This window comes from Elephas maximus, chromosome 24 (assembly GCF_024166365.1).
Source record: "Elephas maximus indicus isolate mEleMax1 chromosome 24, mEleMax1 primary haplotype, whole genome shotgun sequence".
NCBI lineage: Eukaryota > Metazoa > Chordata > Mammalia > Proboscidea > Elephantidae > Elephas > Elephas maximus.
Window position 1 is genome coordinate 865,096 of NC_064842.1, and position 21,400 is coordinate 886,495.

General features: G+C 42.9%; 1 protein-coding gene across 3 annotated transcripts in view; it reads left to right on the forward strand.

Moving 5' to 3' along the window:
- The first annotated feature begins 951 nt into the window (after window positions 1-951).
- The window catches only part of PPP2R5A (protein phosphatase 2 regulatory subunit B'alpha), a 97,748-nt gene continuing 77,299 nt past the window's right edge, over window positions 952-21,400 (forward strand). For 2 of the 3 annotated variants that reach the window (XM_049868591.1, XM_049868592.1), the window contains exon 1: window positions 952-1,205. In XM_049868591.1, the coding sequence (XP_049724548.1) occupies window positions 1,034-1,205 (172 nt within the window). In that variant the 5' untranslated portion in view covers window positions 952-1,033. The remainder of the gene's footprint in view (window positions 1,206-21,400) is intronic. The other variant, XM_049868593.1, reaches the window with a different exon arrangement.

The following is a 21,400-nucleotide window of genomic DNA, read 5'->3' on the forward strand; positions in this document are numbered from 1 at the left end:
CACACGGACACACGCGCCCTTCCCTGTAGCAACCGCCGCTCAAGTTGTAGCGGTCGTTCGCCGGGCTCCTCCGTGGGCGGCACACGGGCGCCTGGGGGAGGGGCGGTCGCTCGCCGGGCTCCTCCGTGGGCGGCACACGGGCGCCTGGGGGAGGGGCGGCCGTCGCCGGGCTCCTCCGTGGGCGGCACACGGGCGCCTGAGGGGGGAGGGTCGCTCGCCGGGCTCCTCCGTGGGCGGCACACGGGCCCCTGGGGGAGGGGCGGCCGTCGCCGGGCTCCTCCGTGGGCGGCACACGGGCCCCTGGGGGAGGGGCGGCCGTCGCCGGGCTCCTCCGTGGGCGGCACACGGGCGCCTGGGGGAGGGGCGGTCGCTCGCCGGGCTCCTCCGTGGGCGGCACACGGGCGCCTGGGGGAGGGGCGGTCGCTCGCCGGGCTCCTCCGTGGGCGGCACACGGGCCCCTGAGGGAGGGGCGGCCGTCGCCGGGCTCCTCCGTGGGCGGCACACGGGCGCCTGAGGGAGGGGCGGCCGCTCGGCGCTCGGGGAACGAGTGCGCGCCGAGGGCCGGCGGCGGGTCAGCGCTTCGGGAGATGCGGGGCCGGCGCTGACAGGAAGAGCGGGCACGGCGGCGGCCGCTCCGAGGGAACCCGCGATGGCAGCGCCCCGGGAGGCGGCTCCGGGCTGGACGGGCGGCGCGGGCAGCGGCCACTGAAGTGCGACCCGGGCTGAGCGGACGAGGCGAGCGCCCGGCGTCCGCACCCCCGGCCCCGCCTCAGCTCTCCGAACTTGGGGCCCCTTCCCGCCCGGGCCCCGCGCCCGGAGTCCACAACTCGTTCCCCGCCGCCGGCCCGGAGTCCCCGGGACCGCGATGCGGCCGTGAGGCGGCTGAGGCGGCGGCGGCGGCGCGGAGGAGCTCGGCGGCCCCGGGAGCGGAGGGCGGCGCGGACGGCGAGGGCGCGGGCTCGGGCTCTGCACGCCCGCCGCCGCCGGATCCGGGCACGCAGCAGCCGGCCTGCCCCGCACCAGGGCCGCGGCGATGGCGTCGGCGGCGGGGGCTGCCGGCGCCGCCATCTCGGCCGCGGAGAAGGTGGACGGCTTCACCAGGAAATCGGTGCGCAAGGCGCAGCGGCAGAAGCGCTCGCAGGGCTCGTCGCAGTTCCGCAGCCAGGGCGGCCAGGCGGAGCTGCACCCCCTGCCCCAGCTCCGAGGTGAGCGCCGCGCGGGCTGCGGGGGGCTGTGGGGGGCCGGGCGGCCGCGGGGGGCTACGGGGGCTGGGGTCTGCGGCCCTGTTTCCGACGGCTGTGTCGGGCTGTGCTGCCTCTCCTGCTGTTTCCCTGGCCCCCCGTTTCCCGGGTTGGGGGAGGCAGGCAGGCCCCCCAGCAAACACTCCTCCTGCGCGCTGCCTCACCTGCGTTTGGGGTCGCACCTGCCCCTCCGTCGCCCAGGCTCGCAGTCACCAGCGCCGACCGCCGCTCTTAGCTAGTCGCTCAGCTGCACAGCCGCCTGCACCCACCTCTCCTATCTTCCCGCCCGCTGGGTGCCCCTAATGCACACCCGGGGAGAGCTAGCCACCTTTAGATTCAGTTATGAAGAGAAAGCCTGAAATCTGAGCATTGTAGGTTTTATTTACTGGGTTAGTAGGTGTAAAAGTGATCTCCAGCCCAAAGTATAATAGAAGGGGTGCAACCCCCTTCCCGTCCGAGAAGACATGTCCGGGGAGTGGGGGAGTGTGGAAGGTGCACACCTTCACCTGCCCGCCGTGGCCCCGGGCCTTGTAAGCTGGGCCGGAGGTCAGACCCCCGTCCTGGCTGCTGCCTGCGGGACAACTTGCCACCCCACTCGCTCGCTCTTGCCCCAGGGTCAGAGGATTTTAAATATGTTGCCTCCTGGTGTTCTCGTTTATTCTTTGTGAATTGCTTTCTTCATTTTATAATTTTAACACCTCTTCTTAAGAGATAGGCATCGCCGATGGAACAGATAGATGGTAATGCCTTGGACAGGTAAACGTTTCTTTTTCCAAGGCGGGGAAATGAAAGGCCCATACGAAAACATAATATTCAGCATAATTTTCTGTCCATTGAAAAAGCTGCAGCATCCCCTTCAAGGCCAGTTTGATTGTCTTTGGGCATGTGTATCCAGCCATAGTTTGGCAAGGAGTCTAAAGAAAACCCCAGATCGAATCATAGTTGGAACCCTTCAGAGACCCTTGGGGTGCTTCTAAATCAAAGACATTCTACAGACAAATCAAACTGGCTTTTGAGGTTTTACTTTAGATATGCGTAAGAGCTGCCATCAAATTCGTCATTTGATTGCTCTTTAGAACACAAAAGTGGTTAAAACTTAACACTTGGTAGTCAGTGGTAGGCCAAGTTGTCAAGAGTTTAATTCTTGAGTGGTGTCAGAGCTATAAAGGAGCCCTGGTGGCACGGTGGCTAAAACTCTTAGCTACCAACTGAAAGGTGGACAGTTTGAATCTACCAGCTGCTCCTTGGAAACTCAGTGGGATAGTTCTACTCTGTTCCTACAGGGTTACTGTGAGTTAGAATGAACTCAACAGTGATGGGTTTGGGGTTTTTTGTTTTGTTATTCATGGATTTTAAATTTTTAACTTAATTGAAATATCATAGTTATTTTTATTAATTTTATCATTAAATTGTCTATTTTTGCAGTTTGAAGACTTAGTGCTAGCATTTTTCTTTTATATTTAATAGCGTTTTTTAGTAAGATGTTGTGGTTCTTGTAAGTGCTGTGAAACCCTGGTGGTATAGTGGTTAAGAGCTATGGCTGCTAACCAAAAGGTCAGCAGTTCTAATCCACCAGGCGCTCTTTGGAAACTCTGTGGGGCAGTTCTACCCTGTCCTATAGGGTCGCTATGAGTCAAAATCAACAGGACGGCAACGGTTTAAGTCCTAGAGTTGCTAGCCAAACGGTGAGCAGTTTGAATCTACCTGGTGATCCTTGGAAACTCTGTGGGGCAGTTCTGCTGTCCATTGGAGTCGCAATGAGTCAGAATCAACTCCATGGTGACAGGTTTGGTTTGGTTTTGGTTTTAGTGTTGTGCTTGTTAATATTTTATCCACTTTATTTAGTAAGTTATTTTAATATTAAACGTGGTTGATTTCAGGCCAGGAGAATGCAGGTTTAATACATTTTACTTTTGGAAATCTGACAAAAACATGCAGGATTAGTAATCACCTAATTTATGTGACATACGGCTCAACAAGCTGAAGGTGCTATTGAGTTTTTTATTTATAGTATTTGATCACTATTACAAAGAGAAGAAAAGTAAATTGAAACTTTAATTTTAGATGTTTTACGTGAAAATATAGTATTCTCCATAAGAAAAGTTCTGCATTCTAAATAAATATATATTAAAGAAGACCCTTACTCACATTACGCACTAACAGGAAAAACTACTTTTATCTCAGATTCAAAAAATGTTTGAAAAGTGATTTAAAATTTTTTTTCGCTTCTCTTGGTAGTTTGGCAGTGTACTTGGCACCACAGCATTGTGTTTCTTGTCAGTAGCCCTTTTTTTCCATTTGTGGTCTTAACAGAAACCAGTGGAAAAAGCTCACTAGTAGGTGTACGGAAAGAGAATTTTTCTTTCTGCGCTGAAATACAGTCTTACTCTGGAGTGATTCAGATATCTGTGTGTATCCGAGATCTTTCAAGTGTTTATTTCAACCTGCTTATGTTACACTTTGTCCATGTGAGTCTAAAGTGGAAGGGTGCCAGCTAGTTTTCCTTAAAGCATTCTGTACTATGGGTAAGGATTAACAAAATAATCCAATCTTTCCTCTGTAACAAGTTCATTTCTGCAAAATCATTCCCTAAGTGGATTGCAGGATTTTCATGGTGAAAATGTTCAGAATAAATTATCTGTTTTGTTATTAAAAAAACCCAAAGCCCATTGTTGTCTAGTCGATTTCGACTCATAGTGGCCCTATAGGACAGAGTAGAACTGCCCTATAGGGTTTCCAAGGCTGTCATCTTCATGAAGCAGATTGCCGTTATCTTTTTGCTTCAGAATGGATGGTGGGCTTGAAACGTCAGCCATTCAGTTAGTACCCTAGTGCTTAACCACTGCGCCACCGGGGCTCTTTCTGTTTTGTTATAGAAAGAATTTAATAAACAGGCATTTTTAAAAGGATTTAAAAAAAATGAGAAACTATTATGTGGGTCCCAAAAATTAAACTGCCTCGTACTGTATAGCTTTAATTTTTTTTCTCAAAACACTATCTCTTGTTACGTTAATCCTATAAGCTTCTCTGGGAGCTAGGTACTAAACCAAAAAAAACCAAACTTGTTGCCTTCGAGTCAACTCCAACTCAAAGTGACCCTATAAGGACAGTAGGGTTTCTAAGGAGCACTGGTGGATTTGAACTGCCGACCTGTAGGTTAGCAGCCAGGAGCACGTAATCATTCATTTTTCAGTATTTTAATTTATTTTAGCATAGGGCTTAATTTTTCCACTTCAGAGTTTTCACCTGTTGACTAAGAATTAGTAGATTTTTACCTTTTAGTAAGTCTCTCTTAGAGACAATAGGAAGTTTTTATTGTTTAATCTATTTTTTTATTAACTTTATGGAAGGATTGGTCTGCTGTAGTAGTTATCTTATATCTGTATAACATTTTAGCATTTTCAAATTATTTTATCTTTTTATTTTTTGTTATAAAAATATTATTGTTCTTCGTAACAAGTAAAAGAGTCCAAAAATGTATATCCTCAATCCCCATACCCCAACCCCACTGCTGTCAAGTCGATCCTGACTCATAGCGACCCTATGGGACAGAGTAGAACTGCCCCATAGAGTTTCCAAGGAGTGCCTGGCGGATTCAAACTGCTGACCTCTTGGTTAGCAGTTGTAGCACTTAACCACTATGCCACCAGGGTTTCCTTCAGTCCGCATATCCCCTGCCTTTTCACACCTCCTAGGGTAATGTCCCCGGCTCAGCGTGTTCTTATGAACATCATGTTTTGTTCAAGACCCGTATTATTCCCATTATATTGACGAGGAAGTAGAGGTTGAAACAGGTTGTGTTTAAGCCTGTGATAATGTATCTGGATCGTGTTGCAGCTGACACTGGGACCCAGTTCAAATAATTTCATTATTTTTCTCACTTATTCATGCTGTTTGAGATCAGTCACAGTAAAAGGTAAAATTTTAATCTTTTTGAGTCATTCTCCTTATTTGTAAAATGGGGATAATATCTTCTATCTTTCCAGGATTGTGGGGGTTAAGGAAAATAATATAAAGTACCTAAAAATAGGCAAAGAATGTTAGTTCCCACTCTCTTTGATATTTGAAACACCAGCTTTAAAGTATTTTTAAAATGAAGGATTCGCAATAGCATTACTTAAATAGCAAATCATATTTAAAGTGTTTTAAATATGATTTATAATCAGAGCTTTTAAAATATTGAAAAATATAGATTTTTTGCCATGCAAAGACATTGACTCCATCAGTAGAATGGTATAGATGTGCATTTTTCATAGATGACAGCCATTATATAACACAGAACAGAAACTGGTTTTGAGATTGAAGTCCCCTTCAGATGAGGCCAAGAACTTATCAGGTATCACACAGATTCTTTTTTGGTCCATTCTTAGAAACCGGGTCCCACTTGAGATAACTGAGAGCAGTGAACAGCGATGCTGATTGAAGTGCCTTGCGTATCTTTAAAAAAATGAAGTTTTTTTTTCCCCTCGATGTATGTGGTCCTTTAGGTCCCTGGGTGGCACAAAAGGTTTGCCTTTGTCTATTGTTAGGTGCCGACTAGTCGATTCCAACTCATAGCAACCGTATGTACAAAATGAAATGCTGCCTGGTCCTGCACCGTCCTTAAAAGCGTTGCTATGTTTTGAGTCCATTGTTGTAGCCACTGTGTCAATCCATCTTATCGAGGGCCTTCCTCTTATTCGCTGACCCTCTACTTCACCAATCGTGATGTCCTTCTCCAGGGACTGATCCCTCCTGGTAACATGTTCAAAGTACGTGAGACAAAGTCTTGCCATCCTTGCTTCCAAGGAGCATTCTGGCGGTACTTCTTCCAAGACAGATTTGTTTGTTCTTCTGGCAGCTGATGGTGTTGTCAATATTCTTCACCAACAAAGGAGCCCTGGTGATGTGATGGTTAAAGTGCTCGACTGCTAAGTGAAAGGTTGCTCGTTTGAACCCACCAGTGGCTCTTGTGGGAGAAAAGACCTGGCAATCTGCTCCCCTAAATATTGCAGCCTAGGAAACCCCACAGGGCAGTTCTTTGTCCTCTAGGGTCACTGTGAGTCAGAATTGACTGAACGGCGTACAACAACAGCAAACTCACCAAAAGTTTGGCGGTTGGAACCCACCCGGTAGTGCCCTGGATGAAAGGTCTGGTGATCTGCTTCTGTGAAGATTACAGCCAAGAGAACCCTATGGAGCAGTTCTGCTTTGTAACACATGGAGTGCCACGAGTTGGAATTGACTCAGTAGGACAGGGTGGAACTGCTCTATAGAGTTTCCTAGGCTGAAATCTTTACTGAAGCAGATCTCCAGGTCTTGTCTTCTGCAGAGCAGCTGGTGGGTTCAAACCACCAACCTTTTGGTTAACAGCCGGGCACTTAACCATTGTGCCACCAGGGCTCCTTGTGGAGCAAGTACACTGACATAATCTGAAGTTTCACAACTAGCTGAGCATTTTGAGGTGGAGGAGGGGATTATTACTCATGCAGTTTTTAAGGTTTATAGGTCTTCTCAGTGTTCATCTAAACCTCAAACCCCTTTTGTGATCAGGTGGCATTAAGGGAAAGCTGAAGTGTTAAGTATGTTAATCAGAATATGTTAAGAAAAATATTTGTTTACGAAGGGATAGAGCATTTGAATCATTTTAGGACTATTTTCTAGGAAGACTTATTTTTAATTTAAATTTTTTTTATTTTACTTTTGTAAAATGTAGAGAAATTGCCAAATAGTGTAAAGTTCTTGGGTCCACTGCCAGTTTTCATATGAAGGAAGAACTTTACTGCTTAGGTCTTTAACATCTTCAGAATTCCTACTCAGGATCATTTTTCTTTTTTCTCTTCATTTTATTATTGTCTATGATTCTTAAATATTGGATTATTTTATGAAGTGTCTAATTGAATAAAGTGATAATCCAGTAAAGTGTGTTTAGTAAAATGGTGTGATCACTGGACTAGAACACAGTTCCGTAAATAGGAGACTAAGTTTTCTTCCTTCATTGTTTATACTCACAGTTGCTTTGGGCTCGTTGTTTAACCCTTTTGAACTTCAGTTTAATCATCTTTACCTGCAAGACGAACATTTTCCCTTGATAAATTCATAAAAATGAATGAGTGTTTTATGAGTTATTGCCTGTCTATGGATCAAAGACTGCTTATCAACAAAAACAATAGATCTTTGGGCTTCATGTTTTAAATTTAACTTTTAAAATTATAAACAGCTAGGGGTACAGAGTCGTTTATTATTTGTTTAACACTATGGTTCTTAACACTGACTGTACACTTGGAGAGCTCTAAAAAAAAAAATGTCTGGGCTCCACCCAAAAGATTCTAAATTAATTGGTTACAGTAGGACCTATGCATTTGTCGGTATAAAAGGTCCCCAGGTGCTTCTCATGCACAGCCAGGGTTGAGAATCACTGGTTTAGCACTATCTGTCTATTGATTTAATTCATTAATTGAGACTTTGGCCTTTTCTCTCATACTCACGGCTCATTACCCAGCCTGTTAACATTTCATGCCCTCTTATCACCTCCTGCTATTTACTTCCCATTCCCTTAACTTTGCTGCCCCCTGTGGCTAATCAGTTGAGATCCTGAAGGGGATAATGCTGGCGTTACATTCTGGAGTTTTAGGTATTATGAGGTGAAACCAGTGTAAAGTCGTGCGTTACAGATTAGAAAGTAAGCATAATTAAGCCCCTGTGTACCTTGCTTACTGGTTAATCCTCTCCTGTGTGGCAACCTGCTTCTGTGAAGATTTACGTTCTTGCAAACCCTTTGGGGCAGTTCTGCTCTGTCCTACAGGGTTGCCATCAGTCAGAATCAACTCGATGGCAGTGAGTTTGTTTTGTGTGTGTGTGTCTGGTTTGAGGTGATTGTATCTATTGGATTTCGCTGTAGTCATCATAATTGTTGGTGGTGTTAGGTGCAGTCAAGTCAGGTCCAATTCACAGTCACCCTGTGTACAACAGAACAAAACACTGCCTGGTTCTGTGCCATCCATACAATCCTTGTTATGCTTGAGCCCATAGTTGCAGCCATTATGTCAGTCTATCTCATTGAGGGTCTTTCTCTTTTTCGCTGACCCTCTACTTTACCAAGCGTGGTATCCTTCTCTAGAGACTGGTCCCTTTATATGAGATGAAGTCTTGCCATCGTTGCCTTCTGAGGAGCATTCTGTCCATACTTCTTCCAAGACAGATGTGTTTGTTCTGGCAGTCCATAATATATTCAGTGTTCTTCACCAGTGCCACAATTCGAAGGCATCGATTCTTCTTTAGTCTTCCTAACTAATTATCCAGTTTCCACATGCATATGATGCTGTTGAAAATACCATGACTTGGGTCAGGCGTACCTTAGTTCCCAAAGTGACATCTTTGCTTTTTAAGCTTTAAAGGGATTTTTTGCAGCAGATTTGCCCAGTGCAGTATGCAAGTGATTTCTTGACTGCTGCTTCCATGGGCATTGATTGTGGATCCAAGTAAAATGAAATCCTTCAAAACTTCAATATTTTTTTCATTTATTATGATGTTGCTTATTGGTCCAGGTGTGAGGATTTTTGTTTATGTTGAGGTATAATCCATACTGAAGGTTGTGATCTTTGATCTTCATCAGTAAGTGCTTCCAGTCCTCTTCACTTTCAGCAAGCAAGGTTGTGTCATCTGCATAATGCAGGTTGTTAATAAGTCTTCCTCCAATCTTGATGCCCTGTTCTTCTTTGTACAGTTCAGCTTCTTGGATTATTTGCTCGGCATACAGATTGAATAAGTATGGTGAAAGGATACAACCCTGACCCACACTTTTCCTGACTGTAAACCATGCAGAAGATTTTTACCAAATTCTGCAGTCTTGAAATTTGATCAAACTTGCGATCAAGATGCATTGATAATTACTGATGATTGGAATGTGAAAGTCAGAATCAAAGAAGAAGAATCAGTAATTGGAAAATACGGCCTTGGTGACAGAAATGATGACAGAGATTGCGTGATAGAATTTTGTAAGACCAGTGACTTATTCATTGCAAATAGCCTTTTTCAACAACATAAACGGTAACTATACACATGGACCTCGCCAGATGGAATACACAGGAATCAAATTAACTACATCTGTTGAAAGAGACAATGGAGAAGCTCAATATCATCTGTTAGAACAAGGCTAGAGGCTGACTGTGGAACAGACCATCAGCTGCTCATATGCAGGTTCAAGTTGAAGCTGAAGAAAATTAGAGCAAGTCCACGAGAACCATATCCCAACTGAATTTAGAGACCATCTGAAGAATAGATTTGACGTATTGAACACTAATGACCAAAGACCAGAGGAGTTGTGGAATTGCATCAAGGACATCATACGTGAAGAAAGCAGAAGGTTGTTAAAAAGACAGGAAAGAAAGAAGAGACCAAAATGGATATCAGGAGAGACTCTGAAACTGCCCTTGAACATGGAGTAGCTAAAGTGACTAGAAAAAATGATGAAGTAAAAGAGTTGAAAAGTTTTCAAAGGGCAGCTCAAGAAGGCAAAGTATTAAAATAAAATGTGAAAAGACCTGAAGTTAGAAAACCAAAAGGGAACAACACACTTGTCATTTCTTAAGCTGAAAGAACTGAAGAAAAAAACTCAAGCCTTGAGTTGCAATACTGAAGGATTCTATGGGGAAAATGAAAAGCAAAGATGTCACCCTGAAGACTAAGGTGCACCTGACCCAAGCCATGGTATTTTCAATTTCATCATGTGCACGCCAAATCTGGACAGTGAATAAGGAAGACTGAAGAAGAATTGATGCTTTTAAATTGTGGTGTTGGCAAAGAATACTGAATAAACTATGGACTGCCAAAAGAACGAACAAATCTGTCTTGGAAAGTACAACCAGAATGCTCCTTGGAAGCAAGGATGGCGAGGCTGCGTCTTACATACTTTGGACATACTGTCAGGACAGATCAGTTCCTGGAGAAGGACATCGTGCTTCGTAGAGGGTCAGCAGGAAAGATCAAGACCCTCAATAAGATGGATTGACACAGTGGCTACAACAATGGGCTCAAGCATAACAACGATTGTGAGCCTGGCAAAGGACCAGGCAGTGTCTCGTTCTGTGGTACATAGGGCCGCTATGAGTCGGAACCGACTTAACGGCACCTAACAGCAAAGACAACATGGGGAAAATATTGAACGACGCAGGAAGCATCAAAACAACACGGAAGGAATACACAGTCACTGTATGGGTTTTTACGGGTACCAAAAAGAATTGGCTGATGTTCAGCCATTTCAGGACATAGCATATGATGAAGAACCAATGGTACTTAAGAAGTCCAAGCTGCACTGAAGGAAATGGCGAAAAACAAATCTCCAAGAATCAACGGAACACCTATTGAGATGTTTCAACAAACGGATACAGCAGTGGAGGTGCTCACTTGTCTGTGTCAAGAAATTTGGAGGACAGCTGGCCGATTGACTAGTGTAGATCCACATTTGTGCCTATTCCAAAGAAAGGTGGTTCAACAGAATGTGGAAATTGTGAAACAATATCATTAATATCACACACAAGTAAAATTTTGCTGAAGATCACTCAAAAGCAGTAGCAGCAGTACATCGACAGGGGACTTCCGGAAGTTCAAGCTGGATTCAGAAGAGGATGTGGAACGAGGGATATCATTGCTAATGTCAGATGGATCCTGGCTGAAAGCAGAGAATACTAGAAAGATGTTTGTCTACCTGTTTATTGGGTATGCAAAGGCATTTGACTGTGTGTATTAAAACAAATTATGGATAATTTTGCAGAGAACAGGAATTCTAGAACACTTGTGTTCATGGGAAACCTGTACATAGACCAAGAGGCAGTTGTTGGAATAGAACAAGGAGATACTGTGTGGTTTAAAGTCATCATAATTAAAGCCAGTTATTATCATTTGATACCAGGTTGTCAATTTTTTATTCTCTTTGTGATATTTGGAGCTGTGGCTGAGCTGGCAAATAAAATTCAGATATATGATAGAGGTTAGCCTGGTCTTAATCCTATCATTCAGGATAATAAATGAGGATTCCAACCACTTTTGAATGTAACGGTGATTTCTGCTCTACAGTCATAGGTTTTTCTGCTTCTTTAAGACCTAGACCTAATACTACTACTGTTGAATTACATAAATTGTTATGTTGTCAGAACCTTTGGGACACAGTGAAAGCAGTGCTCAGAGGTCAGTTTATATCAATAAATGCAAACATACAAAAAGAAAGAGCCAGAATCAAAGAACTGTCCCTACAACTTGAACAATAGAGAGCAACAAAAGAAACCCTCAGATACCAGGAGAACAAATTTTGAAAATCAGAGCAGAATTAAATGAATTAGAGAACAGAAAAACAATTGAAAGAGTAAATAAGGCCAAAAGCTGGTCCTTTGAAAAAATTAACAAAATTGATAAACCATTAGCCAGACTGACTAAAGAAATACAGGAAAGGAAACAAAGAACCTGAAAAAGAAATGAGATGGGCCATATCACAACAGACCCAACTGAAATTAAAAGAATCGTATCAGATTACTATGAAAAAATGTTCTCTAACAAATTTGAAAACCTAGAAGAAATGAATTCCTAGAAACACACTACGTACCTAACTAAAACAGACAGAAGTAGAACAACTAAATAGACCCGTAACAAAAAAAGAGATTGATGAAAAGGTAATCAAAAAACTCCCAACAAAAAAAAAAGCCCTGGCCCTGACAGCTTCACTGCAGAGTTCTACCAAACTTTCAGAGAAGAGTTAACACCACTACCACTAAAGGTACTTCAAAGCATAGAGTACAGAATGCTCCCTAACTCATTCTGTGAAGCTGGCATGACCCTGATACCAAAACCTGCTAAAAAAAAAAAAAAGACACCACAAAAAAAGAAAATTACAGGCCTATATATCTCTCATGAACATAGATGCAAAAATCCTGAACAAAACTCTAGCTGATAGAATTCAACAACATACCAAAAAAAAAAAATTCACCATGACCAAGTGGGATTTATACCAGGTATGCGAGGATGGTTCAGTATTGGAAAAACAATTAATGTAACCCACCATATAAATGGAAACCCTGGTGGCGTAGTGGTTAAGTGCTACAGCTGCTAACCAAACGGTCAGCAGTTCGAATGCGCCAGATGCTCCTTGGAAACTCTGTGGGGCAGTTCTCTACCCTATAGGGTTGCTGTGAGTCGGAATCTACTCGACGGCAGCAGGTTTGGTTTGGATTTTTTTTTTTTTTTTTACCATATAAATAAAAGACAACCACATGATATTATCAATTGATGGAGAAAAGGCATTTGACAAAGTTCAACACCCATTCATGATAAGGACTCTCAGCAAAGTAGTAATAGAAGGAAAATTCCTCAGCATAATAAAGGGCATTTATACAAAGCCAGTAGCCAACATCATCCTTAATGGAGAGAGTCTGAAGGAATTCCCCTTGAGAACGGGAATCAGACAAGAATACCCTTTATCACCGCTCTTATTAATCATTGTGCTGGAGGTTCTAGCCAGAGCATTTAGGCTAGATAAAGAAATAAAGGGCATCCAGATTGGTAAGGAAGAAGTAAAATTATTTCTATCTGTAGATGACATGAGCTTATACACAGAAAACCCTAAAGAATCCTCAAAAAAAAAAAAAAAACTACTGAAACTAATAGAAGAGTTCAGCAGAGTATCAGGTTACAAGATAAACATACAAAAATCAGTTGAATTCCTCTACACCAACAAAAAGAAAATCGAAGAGGAAATCACCAAATCAATACCATTCACAGTAGCCCCCAAGAAGATAAAATACTTCGGAATAAATCTTACCAGAGATGTAAAAGACCTACACAAAGAAAACTACAAGGTGGTACTGCAGGAAACCAAAAGAGAGGTACATAAGTGGAAAAATGTACCTTGCTCATGGATAGGAAGACTTAACATCGTAAAAATGTCTGTTCTACTAAAAGCCATCTATATATACAATGGAATTCCAAACCAAATTCCAGTGACTTTTTTTAAAAATAATTTTTATTGTGCTTTAAGTGAAAGTTTACAAATCAAGTCAGTCTTTCACATATGAACCTATATGCACCTTATTACATACTCCCATTTACTCTCCCCCTAATTTTTTAATGAGTTAGCCTGCACCCTCCTTCCAGCCTATCTTTTCATGACCATTTTGTCAGTTTCTACCCCCCTCTACCCTCCCATCTCCCCTCCAGACAGGAGATGCCAACATAGTCTCAAGCATCCACGTAGTATAAGTAGCTCACTCCTCATCAGCATCTCCCTCCGACCCATTGTCCAGTCCAATCTGTGTCTGACGAGTGGCTTCGGGAACGGCTCCTGTCCTGGGCCAACAGAAGGTTTGTGGACCCTGACCGCCGGGGTCCTTCTAGTCTCAGTCAGACCATTAAGTCTGGTCCTTTTATGAGAATTTGGCGTCTGCATCCCACTGTTCTCCTGCTCCCTCAGGGGTTCTCTGTTGTGTTCCCTGTCAGGGCAGTCATCATTTGTGGTCGGGCAACATCTAGTTCTTCTGGTCTCCAGATGTAGTCTCTAGTTTGTGTAGCCCTTTCTGTCTCTTGTGCTCATAATTACATTGTGAGCTTGGTGTTCTTCATTCTCCCTTGGTCCAGGTGGGTTGAGACTCATTGATGCATCTTAGATGGCCACTTGCTAGCCCAACGACATTTTTTTTTTTAATAATTTTTATTGAGCTTTAAGTGAATGTTTACAAATCAAGTCAGTCTGTCACATATAAGCTTATATACACCTTACTCCATACTCCCACTTACTCTCCCGCTAATGAGTCAGCCCTTCCAGTCTTTCCTTTCGTGACAATTTTGCCAGTTTGTAACCCTCTCTACCCTCCCATCCCCACTCCAGACAGGAGATGCCAACACAGTCTCAAGTGTCCACCTGATACAAGTAGCTCACTCTTCGTCAGCATCTCTCTCCAACCCATTGTCCAGTCCCTTCCATGTCTGATGAGTTGTCTTTGGAATGGTTCCTGTCCTGGGCCAACAGAAGGTTTGGGGACCATGACCGCCGGGATTCCTCTAGTCTCAGTCAGACCATTAAGTCTGGTCTTTTTATGAGAATTTGGGGTCTGCATCCCACTGATCTCCTGCTCCCTCGGGGGTTCTCTGTTGTGCTCCCTGTCAGGGCAGTCATCGGTTTTGGCCGGGCACCATCTAGTTCTTCTGGTCTCAGGATGATGTAAGTCTCTGGTTCACGTGGCCCTTTCTGTCTTTTGGGCTCATAGTTGTCGTGTGACCTTGGTGTTCTTCATTTTCCTTTGATCCAGGTGGGTTGAGACCCATTGATGCATCTTAGATGGCCGCTTGTTAGCATTTAAGACCCCAGACGCCACATTTCAAAATGAGATGCAGAATGTTTTCTTAATAGTATTATTTTGCCAATTGACTTAGAAGTCCCCTTTAGCCATAGTCCCCAAACCCCCGCCCTTGCTCCGCTGATCTTTGAAGCGTTCAGTTTATCCTGGAAACTTCTTTGCTTTTGGTCCAGTCCATTTGAGCTGACCTTCCATGTATTGAGTAGTTGTCCTTCCCTTTACCTAAAGTAGTTCTTATCTACTAACTAATCAGTAAATAACCCTCTCCCACCCTCCCTCCCTCCCCGCCTTGTAACCACAAAAGTATGTGTTCTTCTCAGTTTATACTATTTTTCAAGATCTTATAATAGTGGTCTTATACAATATTTGCCAACGACATTTTTTAATGAGATGGAGAAACAAATCACCAACTTCATATGGAAGAGAAAGAAGCCCTGGATAAGTAAAGCATTACTGAAAAAGATTTTTTTTTTCTCCAGCATGTTTTTGCATATGTTATCTTACTTAATTTTGACCATAACTCTTTATCTAAGATAGGGCATTGAGAACCTGAGGCTACTTACCTACCCTATCCCTGTCTTGTAGTTGACCTTTCTCCTAACAATTTGAATGTGTGTTTGTGGATGTGTGAGTCAGTGTTCAGTTATATAGTGGTGCTATTTCTCCATAGTGAGATAGTAAACTTTTTGTGAAAGCAGAAGTCAGTATCTGTTTTTTAAAATCACATTATAGTACTGTTTTAGTTTCCTAGAGCAGCTGTAACAAAATACCAGACCCTGGGTGGCTTATAGGAACAGAAATTGAGTGCCTCATAGTTCTGGAGGATGGGAGCCTGAGATCAGGGTGTCCGCTGTGTGGATCCCATCTGAGACTTTGAAGGAGAAACTGACCCAAGCTGCTCTCCTAGCTCCTGGTAGCTCCAGGGCTCATATGGCATCCTTCATTTGTCTGTCTGTCTCTGTATCTTTTCTTTTGTAAGGCTGCCAGATGGGATTAGGACCCAGCCTGCTCCTATATAATCTCATGTTAATTGATAGCATTTCAAAGACCCTGTTTCCAAACAAAGCCAGGTTCACAGGTACCAGGGGTTGGGACTTTATCTTTTCAGGGGACACAATTTAATCCATAATAGGTTCCAAATACAGTTATTCTTTGCATCATAAATGCGGTCATGTAAACAGTCGTTATTTTAATGAAGAAATTACTTAATGGTTGTCTTCTAGTCACCTACTTCCTTATCCAGTTATTGATTGTGCCTCTTTCGGTGATGTTTATGCTACTTACAGTTAAATGCTTGACTACTAACTGAAAGGTTGGTGGTTCGAACCCACCCAGAGGTGCCTCGAAAGACAGGCCTGATGGTCTGCTTCTGAAGGGTCACAACCTTGAAAACTCCACGGAGCAGTCCTCACCATGAGCCAGAATTGACTCAACAAAAACCAGCAACAACTCGTAGGCCAATTCTCTAATGTTTTGTTTTTGTTTTAATATATTTATGTCTGAAATTCTTTAAAGGTTATTTAAAGTTAGTGAATTCTGGATTTTTAATAACTTGATAGTAAATAGTAAATGCAGATTTAAAATGAAGGATTGTTTGCTCTTGTCAGTGACCAATAATGTTACGTGTTAGTGACACGTAACATTATTGATAGATTTATTGTTTGAAAAGGTAATATGTAAATTTATGTGTAAAAATAATACTGGGTTGACTCCCAGACATGGACATGTATGCGTGTATGTATGTAAAAACTGAATAAACTAAAATAAGTACTTAGCAGTGATTTCTAAATTTGAGGTACAGCCTTTGTTTACAAGGATGTCCTTGAAAGAGACGTGAGGAACAGATTTAAAAGTGCAGTTACTTGTAGTGCCTCACAAGTAACAGCGGTCCTGAACGCTTTGCTGAGTTTTATGTGGCAGGCTAGATTTATACAAATAAACTCTGCTTGTCGGAGCAGGGTATTCGCTAATAAGCAGGTTCAAGCCTACTTTTTATGTATATCTTTTTGAACTCTCCTCTAAAGAAATTTGTTTATGGGCCTTATGAGAGAGTAACGGTGAATTTAAGAAATCCTCCAATTTTGATTAAGCTTCCTAAAGAAACCTACTGGTATTTCTTTTTTTTTTTTTTCCCAGTGTGGTTTGATGAATACAATAGGCTCCCATGATAAAATTCAGAGAACCCATTTCCTAGTTGGATATTGAAAGTGAAGGATTTCTTGGGAACACACTCCTCCTGCTGGAATGGTGATGCTGATCGCATCTTTTATAACCTTAAAACCCAAAAAAACCAAACCCATTGCTATCAAGTCTATTCTGACTCACAGTTTATAACCTTACGGTGGTAGTATCTGGTGGAACCTCTCAGAGATGAATGGAACCTTGGCAGTCGTTCTAGTTGAACCTCCACGGGGACTGATTTTACTCTTTTTCTTCTAAATAGATAGGCATCTTGTCATTTCATCAGAGAGGCTTTCTTTAAGGTAGAGAGGAAAGTAGTTTTAAAGCTTTAGTCCCACATCTTAGATAACCTGATATTTTGCTTAATGAAAGACCTGTATAGGTAATAGCTAAAGAGGTTAAATGTCTGAAACAAGAATTTTTCAATGAGCGGGCTTGGAATTTATAGTTCAGGAATATCAAATTTTAAACAGAAATTATAACTTTTGTCTTTAATTGGTTTTGACTTTGCTTCACTCATTCGTAGGTAAAGGATATTCTAGACCTGTAGCTGTTTCAGAAAGTGATAATTATTAAATTTACTGTTAATCGCATGCCTGTAAATTACTGAAGTGAATAGGGTGAGACGGTTTTAGTTGTAACCCCTGAATTTTGATTAGCATAGCTGGGTGTGTCCTACCCCCCAACAGAAATTTTCAAACTTTTAAAGAGATACATAAAAACATCTGTTGAAGCTACAAGTCAAACAGATTTTGTATCTTCTGGAGGAATATGTATCTAGTTTTTCTTTTTTTTCACTTACACTACCATTTTTCTTTTCATTGGCCAAAGGAAGAAGGGTTTGTTGTTTCTACTTGCTGTGAAACTATACACGTACTTTCCTTTTAAAAATCTGGTACTGTTTTCCTCTCTTTGGTTTCCTCGTTGTTGTTATTAGGTGCTGTCCAGTCAGTCAGGTCCGACTCATAGTGACCCTATGGGCAACAGAACGAAACACTGCCCAGTCCTGTGCCATCCTCACAATTGTTGCTCTGCCTGAGCCCATCGTTGTAACCACTGTGTCAGTCCATCTCTTTGAGGGTCTTCCTCTTTTTTGCTGACCATCTGCTCTACCAAGCATAATGTCCTTCTCCAGGGACTGATCCCTCCTGACAACGTGTCCAAAGTATGTGAGACACAGTCTCTCCATCCTTGCTTCCAAGGAGCATTCCAGTTGTACTTCTTCCAAGACAGATTTGTTTGTTCTTTTGGCAGTCCGTGGTGTATTCAGTATTCTTTGCCAACACCACAATTCAAAGGCATTAATTCCTCTTTGGTCTTCCTTATTCATTGCCCAGCTTTCGCAGCCATATGAGGTGGTTGAAAACACCATGGCTTGGGTCAGGTGCACCTTAGTCCTCAAGGTGACATCTTTGGTTTTTAACACTTCAAAGAGATCTCTTGCAGCCAGTTTGCTCAATGCAGTGTGTCATTTGATTTCTTGACTGCTACTTCCATGGGTCTTGATTGTGGATCCAAGTAAAATGAAATCCTTGACAACTTCAGTCTTTTCTCCGTTTATCATGATGTTGCTTTTTGGTCCAATTGTGAGGATTTTTGTTTTCTTTATGTTGAGGTGTAATCCATACTGAAGGCTGTGGTCTTTGATCTTCATTAGTAAGTGCTTCCAGTCCTCTTCACTTTCAGCAAGCAAGGTTGTGTCATCTGCATAACGCAGATTGTTAATGAGTCTTCCTCCAACTCTGATGCCTCCGCCCTTCCTCACGTAGTCCAGCTTCTTGGATTATTTGCTCAGCATACAGATTGAATAGGTATGGTGAAAGGATACAACCCTGATGCACACCTTACCTGACTTCAAACCATACAGTGTCCCCTTGTTCTGTTTGAACAACTGTGCCTTGATCTATGTACAGGTTCCTTATGAGCACAATTAAGTGTTCCAGAATTCCCATTCTTTGCAATTTTATCCATAATTTGTTATGATCTACACAGTTGAATGCCTTAGAATAGTCAATAAAACACAGGTAAACCTCTTTATGGTATTCTCTGCTTTCAGCCAGGATCCACCTGACATCAGCAGTGATATCCCTGGTTCCACGTCCTCTTTTCAATCCAGCTTCAATTTCTGGCAGTCCCTGTCAATATACCGCTGCAGCTACTTTTGAATATCTTCAGCAAAATTTTGCTTGGATGTGACAATTAATGATATTGTTCGATAATTTCAGCATTCAGTTGGATCACCTTTCTTAGGAATAGGCATAAATACGGATCTCTTCCAGTTACTTGGCCAGGTAACTAGCTGTGTTCCAAATTTCTTGGCATAGACGAGTGAGCAGTTCCAGCCCTGCATCCATTTGTTGAAACATCTCAATTGATATTCTGCCAGTTCGAGGAGTGTTGTTTTTCGCCAATGCTTTCAGTGCAGTTTGGACTTCTTCATTCACTACCATCGGTTCCTGCTCATACGTTACCTCCTGAAATGGTTGAACATCGACCAGTTCTTTTTGGCATAGTGACCTCTGTGTATTCCTTCCATCTTCTTTTGATGCTTCCATGGTTGCTTAATATTTTCCCCATAGAATCCATCAGTATTGCAACTCCAGTTTTGACTTTTCCTTTAGGTCTTTTAGCTTGAGAAATGCTTGGCACATTTTTCAGTTTTGGTTTTCTATCTCCAGTCTTTGCACGTGTCATCATAATACTTTACTTTGTCTTCTTGAGCCGCCCTTTGAAATTTTCTGTTCAGCTCTTTAATGTTGTCATCTTTTCCTTTTATTGTAGCTACTTGGTGTTTAAGAGCAAGCCTCAGAGTCTCTTCTGACATCTATTTAGGTCTTTTCTTTTTTTCCTGTCTTTTTTTTTAAATTTTTATTAAGCTTCCAGTGAACATTTACCATTCCAATTTTCCTGTCTTTTTAATGACCTCTTGCTTTCTTCATGTATGATGTTCTTGATGTCATTCTACAAGTCATCTGGTCTTCGGTCATTAGTGTTCAACGTGTCGAATCTATTCTTGGTTACCATAGTCCTTAAAATTTTGATGAACCATTGTGGAGATTAAAACTTTTCTTTACCCAGTAAATAAAACTACGAATGGTTTTTTCTTTTGAAGATAAATGCTGTTAGGAGCTTGTAGTTTGGTGGGAAGTACAGACACATAAGCAGGCAGTTTCAGTTAGTGTGATAAGTGTTGTGCTAAGAGTAAGCACTAAGATGCTAGGGGAGTATGGGAGTCTACCGCAGTCGGGGGAGTATGGGAGTCTACCGCAGTCGGGGGAATATGGGAGTCTACCGCAGTCGGGGGAGTATGGGAGTCTACCGCAGTCTTGGTATGGGAAGGGAAAGCTTCCTGGAAAAGTAACAGGTAAACTGCAACCTAAACGGCCAGAAGATGTTAGGCCAAGACAGATGGGGTCTAAGACGTCCACCTAGAGTGACAACATGCGCAGACTCAGGGGTAAGTGAACTTACTGTGTTCTGGCCACTGTGAGCGGTCTGTGTGGCTTTGATACAGAGTGTAACAAGGAAACTGCTAGAGAAGAGACTGGAGCCATAGCTGGGGTCTAGATCGTAGTCTCAATGCCCCGTTGAAGAATGGGTGAGCTTTTTACTGCATTTATATCTGACAGTAGTGTGAACAGTTTATTAGGTAGTTTGTACAGTGTATTAGGGAATGGGAGTAACACCAGTTACGAAGGCCTTGTCTAAGTGGGGATGGGGTGGTATCATAGGCAGCACCTGATAAGAGAAGAGTCAAGGATAATGCATATCTGACTTGGTCAACTGGATGTGTGAGAGCAGTTTACTCAAAGGGAAAAAGGGGAGAAGATCAGATTTGGGAGGGGGAGATAATGGTTCTTTGTTGAACAGGTTAAACTCACTGTGGGAAATATGAAGTGAAGCTATCTGGTAGGAAGTTAGATATTTATGTCAAGCTAAGTACAGAGATCTTTGTGAGAGAGAACAATTTGGGAGTCTGGCTTACAGATGGCATTTGAAGTAATGGAAGTAGAAGTGACTACCCACTGACGATGTATAGAATGAGAAGAGGCCAAAGATCACCAGTATTTAGATGATGTCAATGGAAAAGAAGACTGTGAAGGGGGAGCCAAGAGGCAAGAGAGATGGCTTGAATGGAGGCCAGGGAAGAGAGGAGAGAGTGAGACAAGGTAGTCAAAGGAAGAGGGTCTTTCGAAAAGGGGCGGGGGTGTGGTAGTCACAGGGAGAGGAACTGTGGACAAGTCAAATAAATAAGTGAATGTTTACATGGGTGTGGTAGTCTTTAGGGAACACGGGTGACTTGAGAGATGCTTTAGAGAATTCATACACTAGAAACCAGGTTGAGAAGTGAATGGAAATTGTGACAGTGGAGTCAGTGAGTATGGCCACTTTTAAAAACACTCTGCTTGCTGGGTGGATAATGGATTGTCACAGAACAGGACTTTTAGAAGACAGAGCAATTGTCGTTAGGTGCTGTCGAGTCAGTTCCGACTCAGCGACCCCACGAACAACAGAATGAAACACTGCTCAGTCCTGCACCATGCTCACAGTAGTTGTTACGCTTGAGCCCATTGTTGCAGCCATTCTGTCAGTCCATCTTGTTGAGGGTCTTCCTCTTTTTTGCTGACCCTCTTACTTTACCAAGCGTGTTGTCCTTCT